Source organism: Eubalaena glacialis, chromosome 3 (genome assembly GCF_028564815.1).
Source record: "Eubalaena glacialis isolate mEubGla1 chromosome 3, mEubGla1.1.hap2.+ XY, whole genome shotgun sequence".
Classification (NCBI taxonomy): domain Eukaryota; kingdom Metazoa; phylum Chordata; class Mammalia; order Artiodactyla; family Balaenidae; genus Eubalaena; species Eubalaena glacialis.
The window spans coordinates 16974495-16996329 of NC_083718.1; the positions used below are offsets into that span (position 1 = coordinate 16974495).

Sequence of the window (21835 nt, forward strand, 5' to 3'; positions counted from 1 at the left end):
TCTTTGTTGCGGTGCGTGGGCTTCTCATTGTGGTGGCTTCTCTTGTTGCGGAGCATGGGCTCTAGGCACGTGGCTTCAGTAGTTGTGGCTCGCGGGCTTAGTTGCTCCACAGCATGTGGGATCTTCCCGGATCAGGGCTCGAACCCGTGTCCCCCGCATTGGAGGGCGGATTCTTAACCACTGCACCACCAGCGAAGCCCGCAAATATTTTAGGTAGACCTTTTCAGCAGAGATCCTGGAGTGAATCCCAGTACCGACTCCTGTATCCCGTTTAGGCGTGTCTGCCCTCCCAGTGTTGTTAATGATTGGAACGAGACAGGCTGCTCATAGCCCAAGATCTTTATTAATGCAGCTTGTGATTTCTTCAGCATGTTCTACAGTTCTGCTGTAAGAACAACAAAAAATAATTGGCATGTTTCGCATTCTGTGTAGCATATACGATAAAACAGATAATTGATTTTTCGGAGAGATTCTTTGGTCATTTATTACCTCAGTAGTTAAGAAACAATAGCGTCTTCTGGGGCTTCCCTGGTGGCACAGTGGTTGGGAGTCTGCCTGCCAATGCAGGGGACTCAGGTTCGAGCCCTGGTCCGGGAAGATCCCACATGCTGCGGAGCAACTAAGCCCGTGCACCACAACTACTGAGCCTGTGCTCTAGAGCCCGCGAGCCACAACTACTGAGCCCACGTGCCACAACTACTGAGGCCCGGGGGCCTAGAGCCCGTGCTCTGCAACAGGAGAAGCCACCACGGTGGGAGGCCCACGCACCAGAAGGAGGAGTAGCCCCCGCTCGCCGCAACTAGAGAAAGCCCGCGCGCAGCAATGAAGACCCAACGCAGCCAAAAATAAATAAATAAATAAATAAGTTTATTAAAAAAAAAAGAAAGAAAGAAACAAGAGCATCTTTGAGTCACTCTTAAGATAGAAGTAGACTACAACTTGAACATATGAAATTCAATTACTCAAATACAAAGACGGTAAAATTCATATGACTTTATTTGTTCTGCTATCATCTCATTACATTTTATTGTCCATGAAGTGTAGGAGGTTTCCAAACTTGAAGACGAAATCATTTTATACGCAGTCTGAGATGATGGAAAAATATTTATTTTTGTTTCTTTTTTCCCCAAACGGAAAGAGTGAATGTGTTGAAGAATCCTGTATTTATTTTCGAGTTCATAAGTAAGAAAAGAAACCTCTTCCAATAAAAAGATGGAAAATGTCAGACATGTTTGGTATCAAAGGATCACAAGGCATCCAATTTAGCAACATAGTTTTAGAGAGAGGAATGTGGTAATGGGCTCTCCTTCCTCCATCCCCAGTGTTTATTAGCCTTCGTCATGCTATGATCAAGTCCACCCTCAGGGAGGGGGCCACACAGAGCCCCAGTGATGTTACAGTTTGGCAATAGTATCTGTGAGGAAAGGATAAAGTAACTGAGGATAATATTCCACAGAGATGTTAAGAAAGCTAAGACTGCTGAAGCTTTACCTGTTCTGATAGGACTCAGTATAAGCACCCTATGAAGAGCATTCTTCCCATCTTCAAGGCCACTGAGCTCCATACTTCTAACACCCCACATATGGGTTCCAAGCTTTTACCTCTCAGCCTGTACTCATACCGGTCCCCTACTTTTGCATCTTCCTTCTCAATTTTCATTTCGGCCTAATGAAATCTGACCCATTTGTTAAAATTCAGATTAGATATTGTCCCCAGTGCTTTCTGTTCCCATACTCTTTTGTTTTTTCTTTATCAGAAAGCTTTGCTTCCCCGCCCTGCTACACCCCCTGCTTTATATTGGCGTAGTTATTTGTCTTTTTCCCTCATTAGATTTTAAGGGTCTTAGGGTGAGGCTTCTACTTATTCACCTTTTTAATACCCACAGTGTCTAAACACAATGTTACTGAACATAGTTATTTAAGACATATGTGGTGGATTGAATTAACTATGAATTAAGTCCCCTAGTGATTATTATATACCTACTACTTGCTTATCTGATACAGGCCCAGAACTGAGTATCCATTTCCTTATCATAAGGAGCTGCCTCTAGAGGAAGCTGGCATCTCCCTTGGGCTCCCCTGCTCTCTTCTTCTCCCCCATCCACTCCCTCTTCAGCTCAGGGAGGGGGTATGCTACTCCTTGGGGGGACCCATCCTATGCAGGGCCACATTCCATGAGGTCTACCTCGCTCCAGAGTTTCTCTTGACCTCTCCTCTGACTAGTAATCAGGTGCTGGCCTGGAGTTGCTCTCAGTGGGGAGAATCCTTAGCCGTCCCAACTTTTCCTTTTTTGGCCGGTGGTTAAAGAGGAAGGCTCTTCTCCCGGAGGAACATCTGTCTCATCTCTTATCACACCTTTGACTTTTGCTGGCTGTTAAGACTCAGGGCAAAACAGGGAGCAGTCCCCACATTGGAAAGGGGTGGATTACACAAACTCTGTTTTAAATTTGGGGACAAACTCACTGCAGTTTGCTCTTTTTCCTGCCTCTAGCCTAGGCGAAAAGACTTATTTGCATGCTTTGCATAACTCATTGGAGAATTTATTGTGATCTGGAGTAAAATTCCTAACTTTTAATAAGGTACCCTTTATCCTGCTTTGTGCTTAATACATATATTTCACTAGAAGCCCTTTAACAGAGAGAGGGCTGTTCTAGGACATGTTTGAAACCTGAACAGGTATTTGAGACTGGTTCCATAGCTATGTATCTCGATATCTATGAATCGTTATCTCCATGTCCAGTTTGAAATGATTTACCTAAGTCAGAATTCACTGTGGCTTGGATAACTACCCTATTGGGCAATCGATATATAATATATATGGAGAAAAATGTTTAGCAATTTATGAAGATCGGTAATATATTTCTATGCGTAGTTTCCATGGGCCATCTCATCTTCACTATAAAGCTGTTCACGATCTCCTTTGCTTCCTTCATAAAGAACTCAATTTTCTAGTTATGTTGAACCCCTTTCCATTTCTTCAGCATCCCTTTTTATGCTCTAACTCACCTCCATATCTTTGTATATGTTGTTTCTTCTGTCTAAAATAGTCTTCACCAGCTTCTTAACTTGACTAACTCTACATGTCTTAGTATGCAGCTCTGACATACATGGTCTGGGAAGACAGCTTTTCCATGCCCCGCCCCCCAACTCCCTGCCAATAACCACCCCCATATGCATATACATATGCATGTTACAAGCACATATGCACATATAAATAAACCTTCCTCTGTGTCCTAATTGCCTCTTGTGCATGTATTTATCACAAAACCAACACATTCTACTGTGTTGTCTCATTCTCCACCCCCTGTTATAAGGTGAATTCCTTTTAGGTATACTGCATCTTCCAGCATTAAATCCCAGTGTTTTTCAAAGTGTTTAGTATATAAAAGCATTTCATTTAATGTTTGTTTAATGAATAAATATTAAGACAGTAGAGAAATCAGTGTGGGTTGGAGTAGGACGATTAGGAAGCTGGGTGTTCAGCCAGATTTTGAAAGATAAGTAGTACTTGGATCAGTATTTCAGGAAGAGGAACATGGACAAAGGCAGAGCTGGGATAGAAAGACAGGAATGAAGGAAACAGAGAAAGAATGAAGGAAAGGAAGGAGGGATGGAGGGAGGAAGGAGAATGGCATCAAAAGACGTCAGGTAAGGAGTGGTAGGAGATTGAACAGACCAAGTGCATTCTAAGAAGCCTGGCTGCTGGGCTGAACAATATAGGTTTGAATCAATAGGTAACAGGGTTCCATAATTGGAGATTTGAATTATCTGGCAGTGAAATAAATAGGTTGGAGGAAAACCTAAAATTATGAGTGACAGTAGTAGGACTATAAACAAAAAGGAGGGGGGGATGAAAGTTAATAAAGAAAACAAAGGTAAGTGTAATTTGTTAGTCTTCTTATTTGGAAAATAATATGAAGTATATTAATACTCAAAGAATAAAGACTTTAAAATATATTTGCAGTGGACTTATTTTCTCTGAAGCTAATTGATTAATTTTAATTTTTGCTTCCTGAGACCCCTACCAATTCTTCTCTAACTCTGAAGACATTCAAGTACTGACTTGTTTCTATATATCACTGTATCTCCACATTGAATTTAAGAATTTCTGCCAGATCTGTATCTCTGATGAGATTTTAAAAATTAACAGGCAAACCCATATCATCTTCTTCTTTAATGTGATGTTCAGTTCATTGAAAAGTACGCACTGCAAGCATAAAGCACATCTGAATATATATTTAAAACTGGTAGGGCTTCCCTGGTGGCGCAGTGGTTGAGAATCTGCCTGCCAATGCAGGGGACACGGGTTCGAGCCCTGGTTTGGGAAGATCCCACATGCCGCGGAGCGACTAGGCCCGTGAGCCACAATTGCTGAGCCTGCGCGTCTGGAGCCTGTGCTCCGCAACAAGAGAGGCCGCGATAGTGAGAGGCCCGCGCACTGCGATGAAGAGTGGCCCCCACTTGCCGCAACTAGAGAAAGCCCTCACACAGAAACGAAGACTCAACACAGCCATAAATAAATAAAAAAAAAAAAAAAAAAAAAACTGGTAAAGATACCATTTTAAAAGTAAAATTGACCATTATCTAAACTTTTGATTGTAAACTCAATTGATTTCTACTAGCTGTTTATACTTTTATAGAGCAAATTCTATTTGAGAATTAAATAATTTCTTCTGAATTTGAAGACAAATTTTAAAATACTATGTATAAAACATCTAAATATTTTTCAATGTATATACATATATACACATACATGTGTGCCCTTAAGAATGTGCATTACATGTTACCTTAATGCAACATTATGGCTCAATGAAATTAATATTAATTCACGTGCAGGGAAATACCTAGTCTTTCCGCCTTGTCTTCTCAGACATCCAGTCCCTTGAGAAAGCAAATTTTGTTCAGACACAAAAGAAAAATGTACTATTAAAATGCAATTCAGAAGTGATAAAAAGTGTAAGTACAGCAGACAGCTCACAGCACCTCCTCTGTATACTCAGGGACATTGGGGCCACATTAATTTTTCGTATGTGTGATGTCCATCCCATGTGCAAATTAGCACTGAAAGGACCGTAATCTGTCTTACATGAGAGCTCTTTTCTCAAGAGCGTATATAATACATGCCTGTGTAATTTTGTATAATTCAAAGCTCTGTGTTCTGTTTATTTTTTATCTTAAATTGGCTTAGAGAATATTTTCTTAGGAAAAATATTTAAAAGGAGTTCCTTAATAAACATTAAAAAGAAATTGTAGAGAGGTGTGAAAATTGATGAAATAACACCACATTTCCTAAGCTTATTATTTTTTAAACAAATTTATGAATATAATGGCAAAATGTTTTTCAATTGAACTGAGATTTTTGAAAAGGCCCCTTTGTCTTAATTAAATGAGATGATATATGTGAAAATATCGGCATATGCTCAATAAATTTGTTGAACCTCAACCTTATTGTTTCAAAGTCTGAATTTCAAAATATTTTTCTTGGCGGAATATTTAATTTAGCTGTATATATTTATTTCCCAGAGCTTGCTGTTTCCCTCTAAATGTTTCCCTCTAAATGTTTCTTGTATTTAAAACAGGATCTAGCTCTAATTTCATTGACACCATGTCTCCGTTGATTATATTAATTAGAATTTTCTGATGTTTGCTCCTGTTTCCTATATTATATGTTTCCTCTAGGTTATCTTTTATGTTTAGATATATGTCTTTCTTTCATGTTGGTAGTTTCCCCAATTGGTAATCTATTCTTAAATTCATATTAAAAAGGAGACTCTAAAAATCGGATTAAAAAATTTATTTGTGTGTGAGAGTGGCTTTTTGACTGATAGACTTTGTTGCACTGTGATATGACCTTTTAGTTAAGAGATCTCCAAATGTTGATATTTGAAGTTGTTTCTCTGAGTGCTCTCAGTATCTCTTGAGACAATACAATTACTCTTCTGAAATCTGTTAGTCCAGCTCCCAGGTTACTTCGAGATGAGCAAGGGAAGATTTCAATGAGTAGTCTTTGAATTAAAATTCATATATTCCATTTGGTGCCTCACTCTGGCCTTCCGTGGTTCCTGCTTTCCCTGAGACCAGAGCTCTCCAGTATAAAGTTTTCTGATAATACACTATTTTTTTGGATACATGGACTGAGAGAGGAACCTGGGTATTTAATTATTCATGGCATAGGTTTTTCACCTGTCTTCAGCCTTATTCTTCACTCTCACCCACTGCAGTAACTTCTAGAATCTTCCAGGATTCTGCAGGACTAATGGCTTCATTTCTCTTTGGCCTCTCCCTCTTCTGGAACTTAGATTTCAGTTTTTAAATTTTCTCTCTGCTTTCCACCTGCCAAAATGTTAGCATTTTCATCTTCTATTTCTTCCCTTTTGTCCTCTTTCTTGTGAGTTTACAAATTTTTTTATTCTTTTACTTTTATTTCAGAAGGTTTTGGTGAGGGGTTAAACAATTCATCGGGTTACACTAAAGACACATCACAATCTTAGTTGTCCTGTGAGAGTTTAAAATTTTCATTTTTTATGTTGATCAAAATAACATTAAAAGTAATGATGATGATGATGATGATGATGATGGTGATGGTGGTGGTGATGATGATGATGATGATGGTGATGATGGTGGTGATGATGATGATGATGATAATGGTAATGGTGGTGGTGGTGGTGGCGGTGATGATGATGATGGTGGTGATGGTAATGGTGGTGGTGGTGGTGGTGGTGGTGGTGATGATGATGATTATGATGGTGATGATGATGGTGATGATGATGGTGGTGATGATGATGATGATAATGAGAGCTACAACAATAAGCTCCTTCTACTTTAGCACCCCCATTATTTATTGAACACTTACTGTTTTCAGACTCCATGTAAAGTTTTGTATATATTAAGCTGTTCATTCTTTCCAATTTCCCTATAATTAAAATCTTGTACACGTCAAGGAACTTGCATGAGGGAACACAGGTAGCAAGGCAAAGCTAAGATGTGAATATAGGTCTGACTAACTCAAAAGGGTCATTATCTATAACCTGTACCAAACTGTCTTTATTTTTTGGGTAAATTAAGATTTGAAGAAGCCCATTTCAATAAGAGTTGCCTGTGCTGGCCATCCTTTTCATCTGGGGACTACCATCTTAAAGTTAAGGGCATTTTTACTTACATGATGTTTTGAATTATTTGGCATAGTTAATTAATAAATTTATTATTTAACATTTTCTATATTTAGAAAATATTTGAGGTTCACAAAAATTCTGTGACATTTTAGTACGTCCACTTGCAGAATAAGAAATGAAGATTCGTAGAAGTTAGTAACAGAGATAGTCAGTGGCAGAGATTGAAGCGAAAACCTGGTATTCTGATTCCAAGCCATGTATTATTTTCACTGTAATTTACTACTTCTTATTTTTTTAATCAAATGTCTCTAGAAATAAAATTAAGACTATTACCTAAATGTTCTTTCAGGTTTTTGCCATTTACTTCCTACCATAAAAATAAAAAGTACATCCCGACAATGCATTTATCAAGCAAGTATGGTCCTGATGCTTATGGAAGTCAACATTTCCGAGATGAAAATCCTAAGAAATGGATCTGTGACAAGGTGAGTTGGTGCAACATTAAAAAGAAAATAGTGTTTCTTTTAAAAGGCTAAAAATATACACTGATTATAGCAAATATAAATATAATCATTACGACTAACACCTTCATGGTTACAAAATTATTTATAGCTATTTTATGTGAAGATAGTGCTGCTTACTATGTCAGTAAGAGATTTAAGTTTTTCGTGGGTTTTTTTTTTTTTTTGATGTTGTGTTCTTGTGTTTTATGGTTCAGCTACCCTGTGATCAAATGGCATGGATCATTAGCTTTGGCAAAGCCAGTTAGGGTCAGAGTCTGAATCTGTGGAATAGAGTTAAGCTAACTCTCAGGCATGGAGATCAGTGCTTTCCTGCTTTCTCTCAATCTCTGTGTGTATGTAGATAGGTAGGTAGATAGGTAGGAAGGAAGGAAGGAAGGAAGGGAGGGAGGGAGGGAGGGAGGGAGGGAGGGAGGAAAGAAAGAAAGAAAGGAGGAAGAAAGGGAGGGAGGGAGGGAGATATATGTGATATCCCATCTCTATATATGATATAGAAAAGAAAAAAGCAAATAAATATTTATTTTCTGATTCCAGAATTATAGTTGCTAACACAAATAAAAATTTCTAGATTGCGAAAACACTCACATGTCTTACACTATAGGAGGTAAAGAGGAAAGTTCTTACTATGTGTTTAACCTATTGTCTAGCAGTTAGAAACTCAAACTTATTCATACTAAAATTATACAGATAAAATGAAGTAGGCAGTGATTTTCTGGAAGGGGGTTAGGGCTCTTGAGTTCCATATACTACCAGGCCTATTTCTATTAATCGTCTGTCAATGAGGATTTATTCATTTACACACAGTCTCCTACCAAAAGGATTTAAGGCACCTTATCAAATGGCAAATACAGCACAGGTCATATTCTAGAAATTTAAATAAGGGGAAAGGATCTTAGATGAGAAGAGTGACTGTGCACACAAAATAAATGGGAACTGTGAGTATGGTGGGAAGTGACTTAGGAATTGCAGCCTGTGGGTGGCAAAGACGGAGAGAACACAAGCTGCAGAGGCATCCTCACTATTCAAGAGGAAAAGACACATTAGACCCTTAAGGGAAACAAGATCTTTCTCTACCAAATTCTAAGAAAATTTCTTTTTTAAAGGACATTTTAAATATAGGAATGTCAAAGGGAACTCGTGCTGGGGAGTAACTTGGATTCTTTGGAAAGTGCCTTTTTCTTTTACAGCTACTAAGTCTTTTTTAATTTTTTTTAAATGGTCTTCTAAAACACTAAATAGTAATTCCATGGCATAAGAAATACAAGGAGTAGTTCAATCTGGTCCACTGATTGACAAACCTAAAAGTTGATAACAATATTATTTCATAAAAATCCATGGTAAGACTATTCTAGGCATTTGTTTTTACCTAATATGCAACCATTCAGAATATAGGTTTAATATGATTTTTAAACTAATTAATTTTGTATTTTGAATGTACATAATGTGATCTACCTCTCATTTTTCTATTTGACGTAAAGTTTTGTGTTTTTTTTTTTTTTTTTTTTTTTGCTGTTATGCCCTCACCATCCTATTTAATTCAAGGAAATTCTCATTTCTTTAAAATTTAAATGACTTACCTACCTTAGGACATTAAGCTACTTCAGAGTAAGAAAAATCCTTGTGCCAATGTTTCTTTCCTAAAATAATACGGTAATTTTTGGTTTTATGCAACAGGTTCATTCATATATTTTGACATATTCCAAGACTATGCATTTATCTAACTGAAGTAAGAAACTTGCAGAAATTCTTGGATACTCACTAAAAAAAATGTTTATTTTGTTCTTTTGGAGGAATCATTGTGTGCCTCTGTATATGTTTAGAAAGTACACATACTTGAAAAGTTAATGACAAATAATTGTTCTTGCAGACCCTGAAAACTAAGAGAGAAAGTGTAGGGATTCTTTATGTCTTAATAAATCATTAATCCACTTGCACAAAACCACGTAGAAAAATGTTAAATACAAATTTAAATTTCTCCCTCCCCTCCTCATTTCCTTCTTCCCCCTTCTTCTGATCTCTTAGAATAACCATATTAGATGAACAAATTATTCCTGTGTTGCCAATAGATTCTACGAAGTATAAGGGTAGTCATTCTATTGTTTACATGAAAATATTTTATGTTTTGATTTGCTGAAAGCGATTTGGGTGAGACTTGTGCCCAATAAATTACTAAAAGCAGGCTTATTTTTCTTTATTTTATATAAAACTTTGTTTCTTGACCTTGGAGATGTGAGACCATAACTTATTCATATTAGTAGATGAAGAATAGTTTTAGTGAGTTGTTGAGTTCAAAATGTTGGAGAAGGAAAAGACTGGTGGAGTTTTATGCTTCTATTGGAAGATGGACTATTTACAAATATTTAAATGCACATAAGATTTAGTTCAATGCAGTAGATTCACTTCAGCCAAGAAACAGCTCAATTAAATACATTTGGTTCCTGATCTCCACCCTTTCCATCATGTTTTAAGATTGTCTGCCTGAAGAATTTTCTTTCTCTTCTGTCATCTTTAAGCATGGAGGTTATAATTTCCAGACGATTTGCTACACAACTGGGATAAAGGGTATCAGTTGAGAGAAAAATCATGTGTTTTCTTTCTCTAATCATATTCACATTACATCAATTAATAATCAAATAGTATTTAATATTTCTGTTTTATTTTTAATGCTATTAATATGAAGAACACTATACAAAGACATCACAAAGTCAGCAGATTGCAAGCAAATAATATTACTTTTTCCCAAAACTATGAAAATCAATAATGAAAAATTATATATATATATATCACTTTTTTAAACAACTTTATTGGAGTATAATTGCTTTACAATGGTGTGTTAGTTTCTGCTGTATAACAAAGTGAATCAGCTATACATATACATATAGCCCCATAACTCCTCCCTCCTGTGTCTCCCTCCCACCCTCCCTATCCCACCCCTCTAGGTGGTCACAAAGCACTGAGCTGATCTCCCTGTGCTATGCAGCTGTTTCCCACTAGCTATCTATTTTACATTTGGTAGTGTATATATGTCCATGCCACTCTCTCACTTCGTCCCAGCTTACCCTTCTCCCTCTCCGTGTCCTCAAGTTCATTCTCTATGTCTGCGTCTTTATTCCTGTCCTGCCCCTAGGTTCTTCAGAACCTTTTTTTTTTTTTTTAGATTCCATATGTATGTGTTAGCATATGATATTTATTTTTCTCTTTCTGGCTTACTTCACTCTGTATGACAGTCTCTTGGTCCATCCACCTCACTACAAATAACTCAATTTGGTTTCTTCTTAAGGCTGTGTAATATTCCATTGTATATGTGTGCCACATCTTCTTTATCCATTCATCTGTCGATGGACACTTAGGTTGCTTCCATGTCCTGGCTATTGTAAATAGAGCTGCATTGAACACTGTGGTACATGACTCTTTTTGAATTATGGTTTTCTCAGGGTATATGCCCAGTAGTGGGATTGCTGGGTCGTATGGTAGTTCTACTTTTAGTTTTTTAAGGAACCTCCATACTGTTCTCCATAGTGGCTGTATCAATTTACATTCCCACCAACAGTGCAAGAGGGTTCCCTTTTCTCCACACCCTCCCCAGCATTTATTGTTTGTAGATTTTTTGATGATGGCCATTCTGACTGGTGTGCGGTGATACCTCACTGTAGTTTTAATTTGCATTTCTCTAATGATTAGTGATGTTGAGCATCCTTTCATATGTTTGTTGGCAATCTGTATATCTTCTTTGGGGAAATGTCTATTTAGGTCTTCTGCCATTTTTGAATTGGGTTGTTTGTTTTATTGCTATTGAGCTGCATGAGCTGCTTGTAAATTTTGGAGATTAATCCTTTGTCCGCTGATTCATTTGCAAATATTTTCTCGCATTCTGAGGGTTGTCTTTTCATCTTGTTTATGGTTTCCTTTGCTGTGCAAAAGCTTTTAAGTTTCATTAATTCCCATTTGTTCATTTTTGTTTTTATTTCCATTTCTCTAGGAGGTGGATCAAAAAGGATCTTGCTGTGTTTTATGTCATAGAGTGTTCTGCCTATGTTTTCCTCTAAGAGTTTTATAGTGTCTGGCCTTACATTTAGGTCTTTAATCCATCTTGAGTTTATTTTTGTGTATGTTGTTAGGGAGTGTTCTAATTTCATTCCTTTACATGTAGCTGTCCAGTTTTCCCAGCACCACTTATTGAAGAGACTGTCTTTTCTCTTTTCTCCATTGTATATCCTTGCCTCCTTTGTCATAGATTAGTTGACCATAGGTGTGTGGGTTTATCTCTGGGCTTTCTATCCTGTTTCATTGATCTATATTTCTGTTTTTGTGCCAGTACCATATTGTCTTGATTACTGTAGCTTTGTAGTATAGGCTGAAGTCCGGGAGCCTGATTCCTCCAGCTCCGTTTTTCTTGCTCCAGATTGCTTTGGCTATTCGGGGTCTTTTATGTTTCCATACAAATTGTGAAATTTTTTGTTCTAGTTCTGTGAAAAATGCCATTGGTAGTTTGATAGGGATTTCATTGAATCTGTAGATTGCTTTGGGTAGTATAGTCATTTTCACAATGTTGATTCTTCCAATCCAAGAACATGTGTTTGTATCATCTTTAATTTCTTTCATCAGTGTCTTATAGTTTTCTGCATACAGGTCTTTTGTCTCCTTAGGTAGATTTATTCCTAGGTATTTTATTCTTTTTGTTGCAATGGTAAATGGGAGTGTTTCCTTTATTTCTCTTTCAGATTTTTCATCCTTAGTGTATAGGAATGCAAGAGATTTCTGTTCATTAATTTTGTATCCTACTACTTTACCAAATTCATTGATTAGCTTTAGTAGTTTTCTGGTGGCATCTTTAGGATTCTCTATGTATAGTATCATGTCATCTGCAAACTGTGACAGCTTTACTTCTTCTTTTCCAATTTGGATTCCTTTTATTTCTTTTTCTTCTGTGATTGCTGTGGGTAAAACTTCCAAAACTATGTTGAATAATAGTGGTGAGAGTGGACAGCCTTGTCTTGTTTCTTATCTTAGAGGAAATGGTTTCAGTTTTTCACCATTGAGAATGATGTTGGCTGTGGGTTTGTCATATATGGCCTTTATTATGTTGAGTTAAGTTACCTGTATGCCTAGTTTCTGGAGGGTTTTTATCATAAACGGGTGTTGAATTTTGTCAAAAGCTTTCTCTGCATCTATTGAGATGATCATATGGTTTTTCTCCTTCAGTTTGTTAATATGGTTTATCACATTGACTGATTTGCATATATTGAAGAATCCTTGCATTCCTGGGATAAACCCCACTTGATCATGGTGTATGATCCTTTTATTGTGCTGTTGGATTCTGTTTGCTAGTCTTTTGGTGAGGATTTTTGCTTCTATGTTCATCAGTGATATTGGTCTGTAGTTTTATTTATTTGTGACATCTTTGTCTGGTTTTGCTATCAGGGTGATGGTGGCCTTGTAGAATGAGTTTGGGAGTGTTCCTCCCTCTGCTATATTTTGGAGGAGTTTGAGAAGGATAAGCGTTAGCTCTTCTCTAAATGTTTGATAGAATTCGCCTGTGAAACCATCTGGTCCTGGGCTTTTGTTTGTTAGAAGATTTTTAATCACAGTTTCAATTTCAGTGCTTGTGATTGGTCTGTTTATATTTTCTATTTCTTCCTGGTTCAGTCTCGGAAGGTTGTGCTTTTCTAAGAATTTGTCCATTTCTTCCAGGTTGTCCATTTTATTGGCATATAGTTGCTTGTAGTAATCTCTCATGATCCTTTGTATTTCTGCAGTGTCAGTTGTTACTTCTCCTTTTGCATTTCGAATTCTATTGATTTGAGTCTTCTCCCTTTTTTTCTTGATGAGTCTGGCTAATGGTTTATCAATTTTGTGTATCTTCTCAAAGAACCAGCCTTTAGTTTTATTGATCTTTGCTGTCGTTTCCTTCGTTTCTATTTCATTTATTTCTGATCTGATCTTTATGATTTCTTTCCTTCTGCTAACTTTGGGGTTTTTTTGTTCTTCTTTCTCTAATTGCTTTAGGTATAAGATTAGACTGTTTATGTGAGATGTTTCTTGTTTCTTGAGGTAGGATTGTATTGCTATAAACTTCCCTCTTAGAACTGCTTTTGCTGCATTCCATAGGTTTTGGGTCGTCGTGTTTTCATTGTCATTTATTTCTAGGTATTTTTTGATTTCCTCTTTGATTTCTTCAGTGATCTCTTGGTTATTAAGTAGCATATTGTTTAGCCTCCAGATGTTTGTATTTTTTACAGATTTTTTCCTGTAATTGATATCTAGTCTCATAGCATTGTTGTTGGAAAAGATACTTGATACAATTTCCATTTTCTTAAATTTACCAAGGCTTGCTTTGTGACCCAAGATATGATCTATCCTGGAGAATGTTCCATGAGCACTTGAGAAGAAAGTGTATTCTGTTGTTTTTGGATGGAATATCCTATAAATATCAATTAAGTCCATCTTGTTTAGTGTATCTTTTAAGGCTTGTGTTTCCTTATTTATTTTCATTTTGGATGATCTGTCCATTGGTGAAAGTGGGGTGTTAAAGTCCCCTACTATGATTGTGTTACTGTCGATTTCCCCTTTTATGGCTGTTAGCATTTGCCTTATGTATTGAGATGCTCCTATGTTGGGTGCATAAATATTTACAATTGTTATATCTTCTTGGATTGATCCCTTGATCATTATGTAGTGTCCTTGTTTGTCTCTTGTAATTATATATGATTTTGTGAAAGTATGGAAATCAATGATGCACTAATGTACGTATCATATAACTTCCTCATATTTCTTTTATTTAATTGTAAAATGCCCCAAGTTAAATTGTTAGAATGTAGGTCTGTGTCTTAAATGGTCAAACTTTAAGTTCAGGTAAATACTTTGGAGTTATAAATTCTTTGTTGTGCTGATCTCAATGTTTAAAATAGAAATGAAATTAAATAAGGAGACTCTATCAGTCACCATTAATTTCATCTATCTGGCTAGGTCTAAGTTGGACAAGAAAAAATTCTGTATACTAAAAATATTCTTTTGATTGTCAAAACATTCACATATGTTCATATTTACTGAAGCAGAAATAATAGTCTGAGGCCTTTATCTGAATTAGAATGAGTTTCATATGCATTTTAGACAACTGATTGTAATAGAACCATTTCATGTTTTTCCTTACTTGCAAAATTCAAGCAGAGACTTTTAAGATGGTTCGTGTTGACAGAGCCTCTCCTCATCCGCCTTATTATAGGTGAATTACAACAGTAGAGCAGCCCTTTTTTGTTATTTTCACGTGCATTTTGGTCCTAAACAGGATTTTATAAGCTACAAAGCATAAAAATATCTAGTACTCCATAGAATTAATTTAGAAAACCTAAGCATATTGCACAGAACATAAAGTTGACCTTTACCGTCTATGGCTTTTGGAATGGAGTGGGATGTGGAACACATCATAGATTTAATGTGGCACATCGCTGTCTGCAGAAACTTGGGTGGGACGGTGACTGCTTGCCCATGGCACCTGGTGATTGAATCTGCTGTCACCAGCATCCTGATAATAATGAACATCCAGCTTAACGACCGTGATTATGATTATCATAATTGATGTGCAAGAGCAGTGTGTGGGGATCATTACAGCTGAACTGTACAGCAGAGAAACATGCCTCAGTTATGGATAATTTTACTTTTATGCATTGATTGGGATAAAATATGCCTTTCACTTTAAACAGACCAGCTTCATATAATTTTAAGAGTCTTTCTGTACATGTTGATGGATGATTATGTGCCGGCTGAAAAGAACCCCCAACAGTTGTTTGTTTTGTGTTGTTTCGTTTCATTAGTAAATGTAAACAAATAAATAATTAGGTGTAATTGAGGGAAAATATTTTGCTTATGAGGTTGGCCTTCAATAATCAAATATTCAGTTTAAGTGCTTTTTCTGTCTCTCTCACAATATATCTGGGACTGAAGTTCTTCAGTTTACCCCTCTGATTACCCTTGTATCGGTCTTCTGGAGGTCAGTAGCCTTCAGGAAAAGTATATGCTTATAGAATGTTTTATTATAAAGTATTTTGCATTTGTATGTATATACGTTTATGCATATACTCTAGTTTATTATGCATTTAAGAAAATAGGACAGAGCCAAATATTGTGTTATACTATTTATTAAAAAATAATGTCTAACCTATAGAATAGTTTGGATGTGTAATGTTAAGATGTATAAATTTACATTACCTTAGCCTTTTAATCAATGTTTTGTTTCAGATAGGTTTGTTACATTGTGTGGTAATTTTCAACTATAGTTTTAAAAACGGGTTCACAAGAGTTTCTGATTTGAATTTTAATTTGTGAATAAAAATAATATGTGCAGTGATGCATCCAAGATTTTCAATAGATCAGAACTGACCATATTAGTGTATAATTATTAACCTAAGGGCTCAATTCGCATTTGAGTCTAAAGCATTATATTTGAGTGAGGAGCAAACATAATGGAACACAGTTTTATAAGAAGCATGGTAACCTATTTTTAAAAAAACCTTTATTTTCTAACTGCAACAAAGTCTGAGATTGAGAGATCTCTCCAACACATTATTAATCACTGTACAGCTCTAGAGAGACTGTGGCAACTGTTTCCTTCTGAGGTCTGTAAAATTTACATTACCCCAGGTAAGATGCTTGCCCTAGATGTGCAGCTGTACACTGTGGTGTAGGACAGAATCTTTGTTTGACAGCTAGAGGTTTTACAGCTTGCTTCTATAACTTTCTTTCTGAAAGTTTTTAGTCCCAGTGTGATTCCTGAACTTAATTTTTTCCTTTTCTCCACTCAACTCAGATCCAAGGATGAGATGGGTATGTATGCTCAAAGTCTCCCTAATAGGGTCTTTTTCTTTTTCTAGTTCACCTACTGAAAATGTTACTTTTCAGGAGTGCTCGTTTTATACCGTGTTCTCTGGTCTAACCTCCCACTCCCTGTTCTCTGGTCTACCCCAGGCCCAGATGTCTCTTTCTTGACCATGTGCCATGTTACACCCAAATGTTAGGATTCTATGGATGTGTATATACCATGGGACATGTGCTGACTACAGCCCTCACTGGGTTGCACTTTCTTGTCAATTCTTTCTTCCAAAGAATCCTCTTAATCTTTCCCCAGGTCATTTATGCATTAAAAAGATCTTAACATCTTTTATCTAGAATTTTTAGGTGATAGGCTTCTTGAAACCTCTAGTTTGCTGAAATTAAAGTACTGACACTTTATCTCAAATATTGGAAATATTTTTGCAAGTTAACAAATTGTTAATTTTGTGGGATTATTTTAAAGGGGAATGGTTCTATTATTATTCACTTCATTTAGTTACCTTTTTATTTGCTTTGGGATTTCTGCATAGTCTTTATTGTTTTATATTAACTCTGTGCTTTCATGCACCAAAATTTGTATATTGTATATATATATGTTTTCTGTTAAATATATATTGTTTTGCTTTTAAGGCTTTTTTTAAAAATTGAAGTATAATTTCTGTACAGTATTATATAAGTTAAAGTTATACAATATAGTGATTCACAATTTTTAAAGGTTATATTCCATTTATAATTATTATAGAATATTGGCTATATTCTCTGTGTTGTACAATATAGCCTTATAGCTTACTTTATACATAATGGTTTGTACATTTAAAAAATTTATCTTGATTATGTGTCAAGATGATACAGAACACCAGAATATTATTTATAAAAATAATAATAAAATGAACTCTCTACCTGGCTGCCAGAGATAGTGATTCCTCTGATGGATCTAGACAATGTAAATTGAAAACTTTCTGGAAAGGATTTATCATTCTAGAAGCCATTAGGAACATTCGTAATTCATGGGAAGTGGTTAAAGTGTCAGCATTATCAGGAAGAAATTGATTCCAACCATCGTGGATGCCTTTGAGGGCTTCAAGACTTCAGTGGAGGAAGTCACTTCAGAAAGCAAGAGAACTAGAATTAGAAGTGGAGCCTGAAGATGTGACTGAATTGCTGGCATCTCATGATAAAACTTGAATGAATAAGGAGTTGCTTCTAATGGATGAGCAAAGAAAGTAGTTTCTTGAGATGGGAACTACTCCTGGTGAAGATGTTATGTAGATTGTTGAAATGACAAAGGATGTAGAACATGACATAAACTTAGTTGATAAAGTAGTGGCAGGGTTTGAAGGGATTGACTCCAATTTTGAAAGAAGTTCTGCTACGGTGGGTAAAATGCTGTCAAGCAGCATTGCATGCTACAGAGAAATCATTCCTATTTACATTGTGTTTTTAGACAGAATGCTATTGCACACCTAATAGACTACAGTATAGTGTAAACAAAGCTTTCAGATGCACTGGAAGAGCAAAAAAATATGCATGACTCAGTTACAATATTCACTTTATTGTGGTGGTCTGGAACCCAACCTGTGATATCTCCAAGTTACTCTTGTATTTAGAAAGTAATAGTAAAATCACATTAATAAATTGACTGAGTCCTAGATGATTAAAAGATTAATTTGCTTTTTATTAATTTAAATTTATGTCCCATACTGTATAGTTCATGTTTTAATATTATAAAAATTGAATAATGAAATTTAAATATATCGAACATCTAACTTGTGTTACTTCTAAGGCAAAAGAAGCAAAAAGCTTGCTATCAGGTTGGATTTTAATTTATAATCACATTTTATGTCCTTTTGTATCTTCCAGTTGATTTTATATCAGTATAAGAATAGTATTTTGAAAAAATTTTTGGTAAATTTCCAAGTTGGTGCTTAAAATATTTTTAAGGTCTTACAAAAAGGCAAAGGGAACCAACAGCAATACATACCATAAAAAAAAGGGACAAGTCAAATACTTCTCTTAATTGTGTGTTTCCTTATCACTTTATAACACTTTATATAATGTGCTCTAAGGAGTGCTCAGAACTCTACTCATGGGTTTCACAGACTAGATTTCCTGCTTGAGAATTCACTTGAAGAAATTGTTCCATTGCAAAAATTATTGTTGTGGATTTAATTTAGTTTAACATACTTAACTGCATATTTTCCAAATTATGCCTAAGTGCAATATATTTTCTCCTAAAGGCTCTCTTCATGGAGTTACTTAAACATTCATATTCATCCTAAAAAGATGCTGAAAGCCATACTACCAGACTGATTTTGAGAAGGCTACAGTTTGTGATTTCTGTTACATATATAAGTGCCAGATTAATAATTGCATTATTAACTCTGGATTAATTTACAAGTTAATTTTTAGGTGGCTATTATAAGGTTATAAACTATTAGGGGAAAATTTAAATCTGCTAACATGTTGAAAGTTTAACAACTGTGAAATATCAGATGACTGAAAAGTGATAACTTGATGATCTGGGCAGCAACTGAATTTAAGGCTATCAATTAAAGACTCTAAAGGTACAAAAGTAGTAAAAATATTTCGCACAGAGGTTGTAAGGATACAAATGTTGACCTTAACTCTCTTACTAAATCGATTCCAAGGGCTATTTGCAAAGAGTTTGCTCACAACAATTGGAATATTTTTAAAAACCTAATTTTCCTCCTCTGTAATTCCTCAGTTCGAAAATGTGGTCCCTTGATGATGATCTAGGGCTTTGAAGAATAAATGGATTTTAAAGAGAAAATTAGATGGTACTTATTATTCTGTCTAACTAGCAATGCATTGTCATTTGTCTGTTGTATTATAAATGTCTTGCTTTCCCTGCCTTCTTCATTTAATCATGTAACTTGCCTGTAAGCAGCATTAGAGAAAAGATAATATTGCTGTATTACTCTTTCAGTTTTCTTTGCTTATCCAAACAGAGCTCACACTTATTATGCCCATTGCAGAACTCTCCATCTCCTCCCTGACACCTGGTCTCTTTTAAATTCCTTCCATCCAGGCAGTCACTCACTTATGTCAAATACTGAGGAGACATACTAGTTTTCTCCCTCTCTTCCTTAGGAAAGCTTTTCCTAACTGCATCCCCTCTCCCAAGTGAAATTATGGCAAGTTTAGTATTTTATAAATTAAACCATGATATGGGACTTCCCCGGAGGTCCAGTGGTTAAGACTGCATGCTTCCACTGCAGGGGGTATGGGTTTGATCCCTAGTCGGGGAACTAAGATTCCACATGCCACATGATGTGGCCAAAAAAAAAAAACAAACTAAAATATAAAACTTACATCCTAGTCCAAAATTAAGTTTTCTTATGGTAAATAAAATATAATTTCTGTGTATGTATTCAGTGTTTTATTATTTTTATTATATATTCTTTCTGAGTATATTTTTGTTATGAATCTAATTATTTGTCATGAGCAGACTGGGCTGCAAGCATGTCTGTCCAAGTTTCCTTGTAGCTCGCCAACCTAATGCCATATATCAGGATGGTATTTATTACAGAAATAATGAAGAGCACATAGCATTAACCATATACCTTTTTCCTTCACTTTATGTCATGTGTGTACTATTTTAAGAAAATGACTTCCATTTTGTCAACATTTTTGATAGAAACTCATTTATATTGCTAAAGCCTATAAACCATTAAAAAAAATTTTAAGTATTTTTTTCAGAATTATAATTTTTAAAAGAAATAAAAGAAACTATTTAAATTCAAACTATGCTTGTTTGAATCTGAAGCTTTGCTTTGATTTTCAAGACACTACATATTGTTTTTCTAAATGAACTCAGAAACATCTGTCATTTATGTTTTGATATTTAATATACATAAATAATGTCCAAAGGGTAGAAGCAATCTAATCTGCAAGTATGAGTATACTTTCTAGTTCTAATAGCATAATTAAGGGTATACAAAATACTATACATAAAATTTTAGCATACTTAGTTTTGAAAGTAAGTTTCCATATTCATGGCTAGTGTTACTTAAATTTCAAAGTACTGTAAAAATTCTAAAAATATCCCAGAAAAAAGTTGATAAAATATATCAGATATATTGGTAGCTAACACATATACTTTTTCCTTTTACCCCAAAACACTACTGATAAAAGTTCCCTTGCTTCAACTTTCTAACTCTCATATTACTGATCTATAATATATATAAATGCCAACAATAATAAAGGATCTGAAGTTGCATGAATTTGTCAGATTGGGAGATTTCCAGATATCAAATGTTAAGTATTTGATATTCTATGAAGAAAAATCACCTCTGAATGTAGCTACTGTATTCATATAAAGTTATATCTTAGTAGCATTAAAATAGTCAGTGGTAGATTGAAGGACTGATTTTTGATGACATGCTAACATAAAAATAAAGTGCACTTTCCAGAAAGCTTCTTTCTACTGTAGTGTACAGTGTAGCTTAAAATACTGCCCCAGTAAAGTCTATTATTCCAAAGCAAAGAAAGATGCTCCTTTTCAGATATTTCCTGTCTTTCCTATATATATATATAGATATAGATATAGATATATAGATATAGATATATAATTTTTAGTAGATAAATAATTATTTTCATCATAATCATATATTATGACCTCATAGGGGATGACAGTATACTTGTTTTTATTTACTTATTTATTTTTAAAGTTATGGTCAAAAAGTTAGTTACCTTAAGAACACATTAACTAAAGTATGTCTGTGGCATGTACTCAAGGTTTGTCTTTGCCCTGTTGATCTCACTCGTCCTTTTCTGCACAGCTGTGAACACACAGCCACATTCAAGAAAGGCATCATTAGATGGGGTGGAAAGAGGGAATAACTGAAGAACCATCTCTCTCACATTGAATCTTACATGTAGAAGTGATGTTCTAGCTATGAAGGTTTTCTCTATGGAAGTATATTTAACAAGAGTGATGCAAGGCAAAGAATCCATTACAAGTGCATGTTACATGATTGTTGGCTTGGCCGTTTGTGCTCAAGACCTGTCCACCTATACTCATCAGATGACTAATCAAGTCACTATCTTTTTTCCACTTAACCATGTGGTTTTATTTTCCTTTGTAGGAAATCATTTTGCCTATCTCATTTCTTGTACTTTTTTTATGTGGGAAGTTTGATTTAAAATATAGAGTGACATTTTATGGTTTTTGGTCTTACATTTAAATCTTTATTACATTTTGTGTTTATTTTTGCATATGGTGTGAAATACAAGTTTCATTCTTTTGCATGTAGCTGTCCAGTTTTGCCAACACCATTTATTGAGGAGGCTGTCTTTTCCCCATTGCATATTCTTTCCTTCTTTGTCATAGATTAATTAGCCATACAAGCATGGG

General features: G+C 35.4%; 1 protein-coding gene across 2 annotated transcripts in view; it reads left to right on the top strand.

The window, feature by feature from the left end:
* Positions 1 to 21835, top strand: part of SPATA17 (spermatogenesis associated 17) — a 204505-nt gene that overhangs the window by 138770 nt on the left and 43900 nt on the right. For both annotated transcript variants that reach the window (XM_061185311.1, XM_061185313.1), the window contains one exon: positions 7461 to 7596. In XM_061185311.1, the coding sequence (XP_061041294.1) occupies positions 7461 to 7596 (136 nt within the window). The remainder of the gene's footprint in view (positions 1 to 7460; positions 7597 to 21835) is intronic.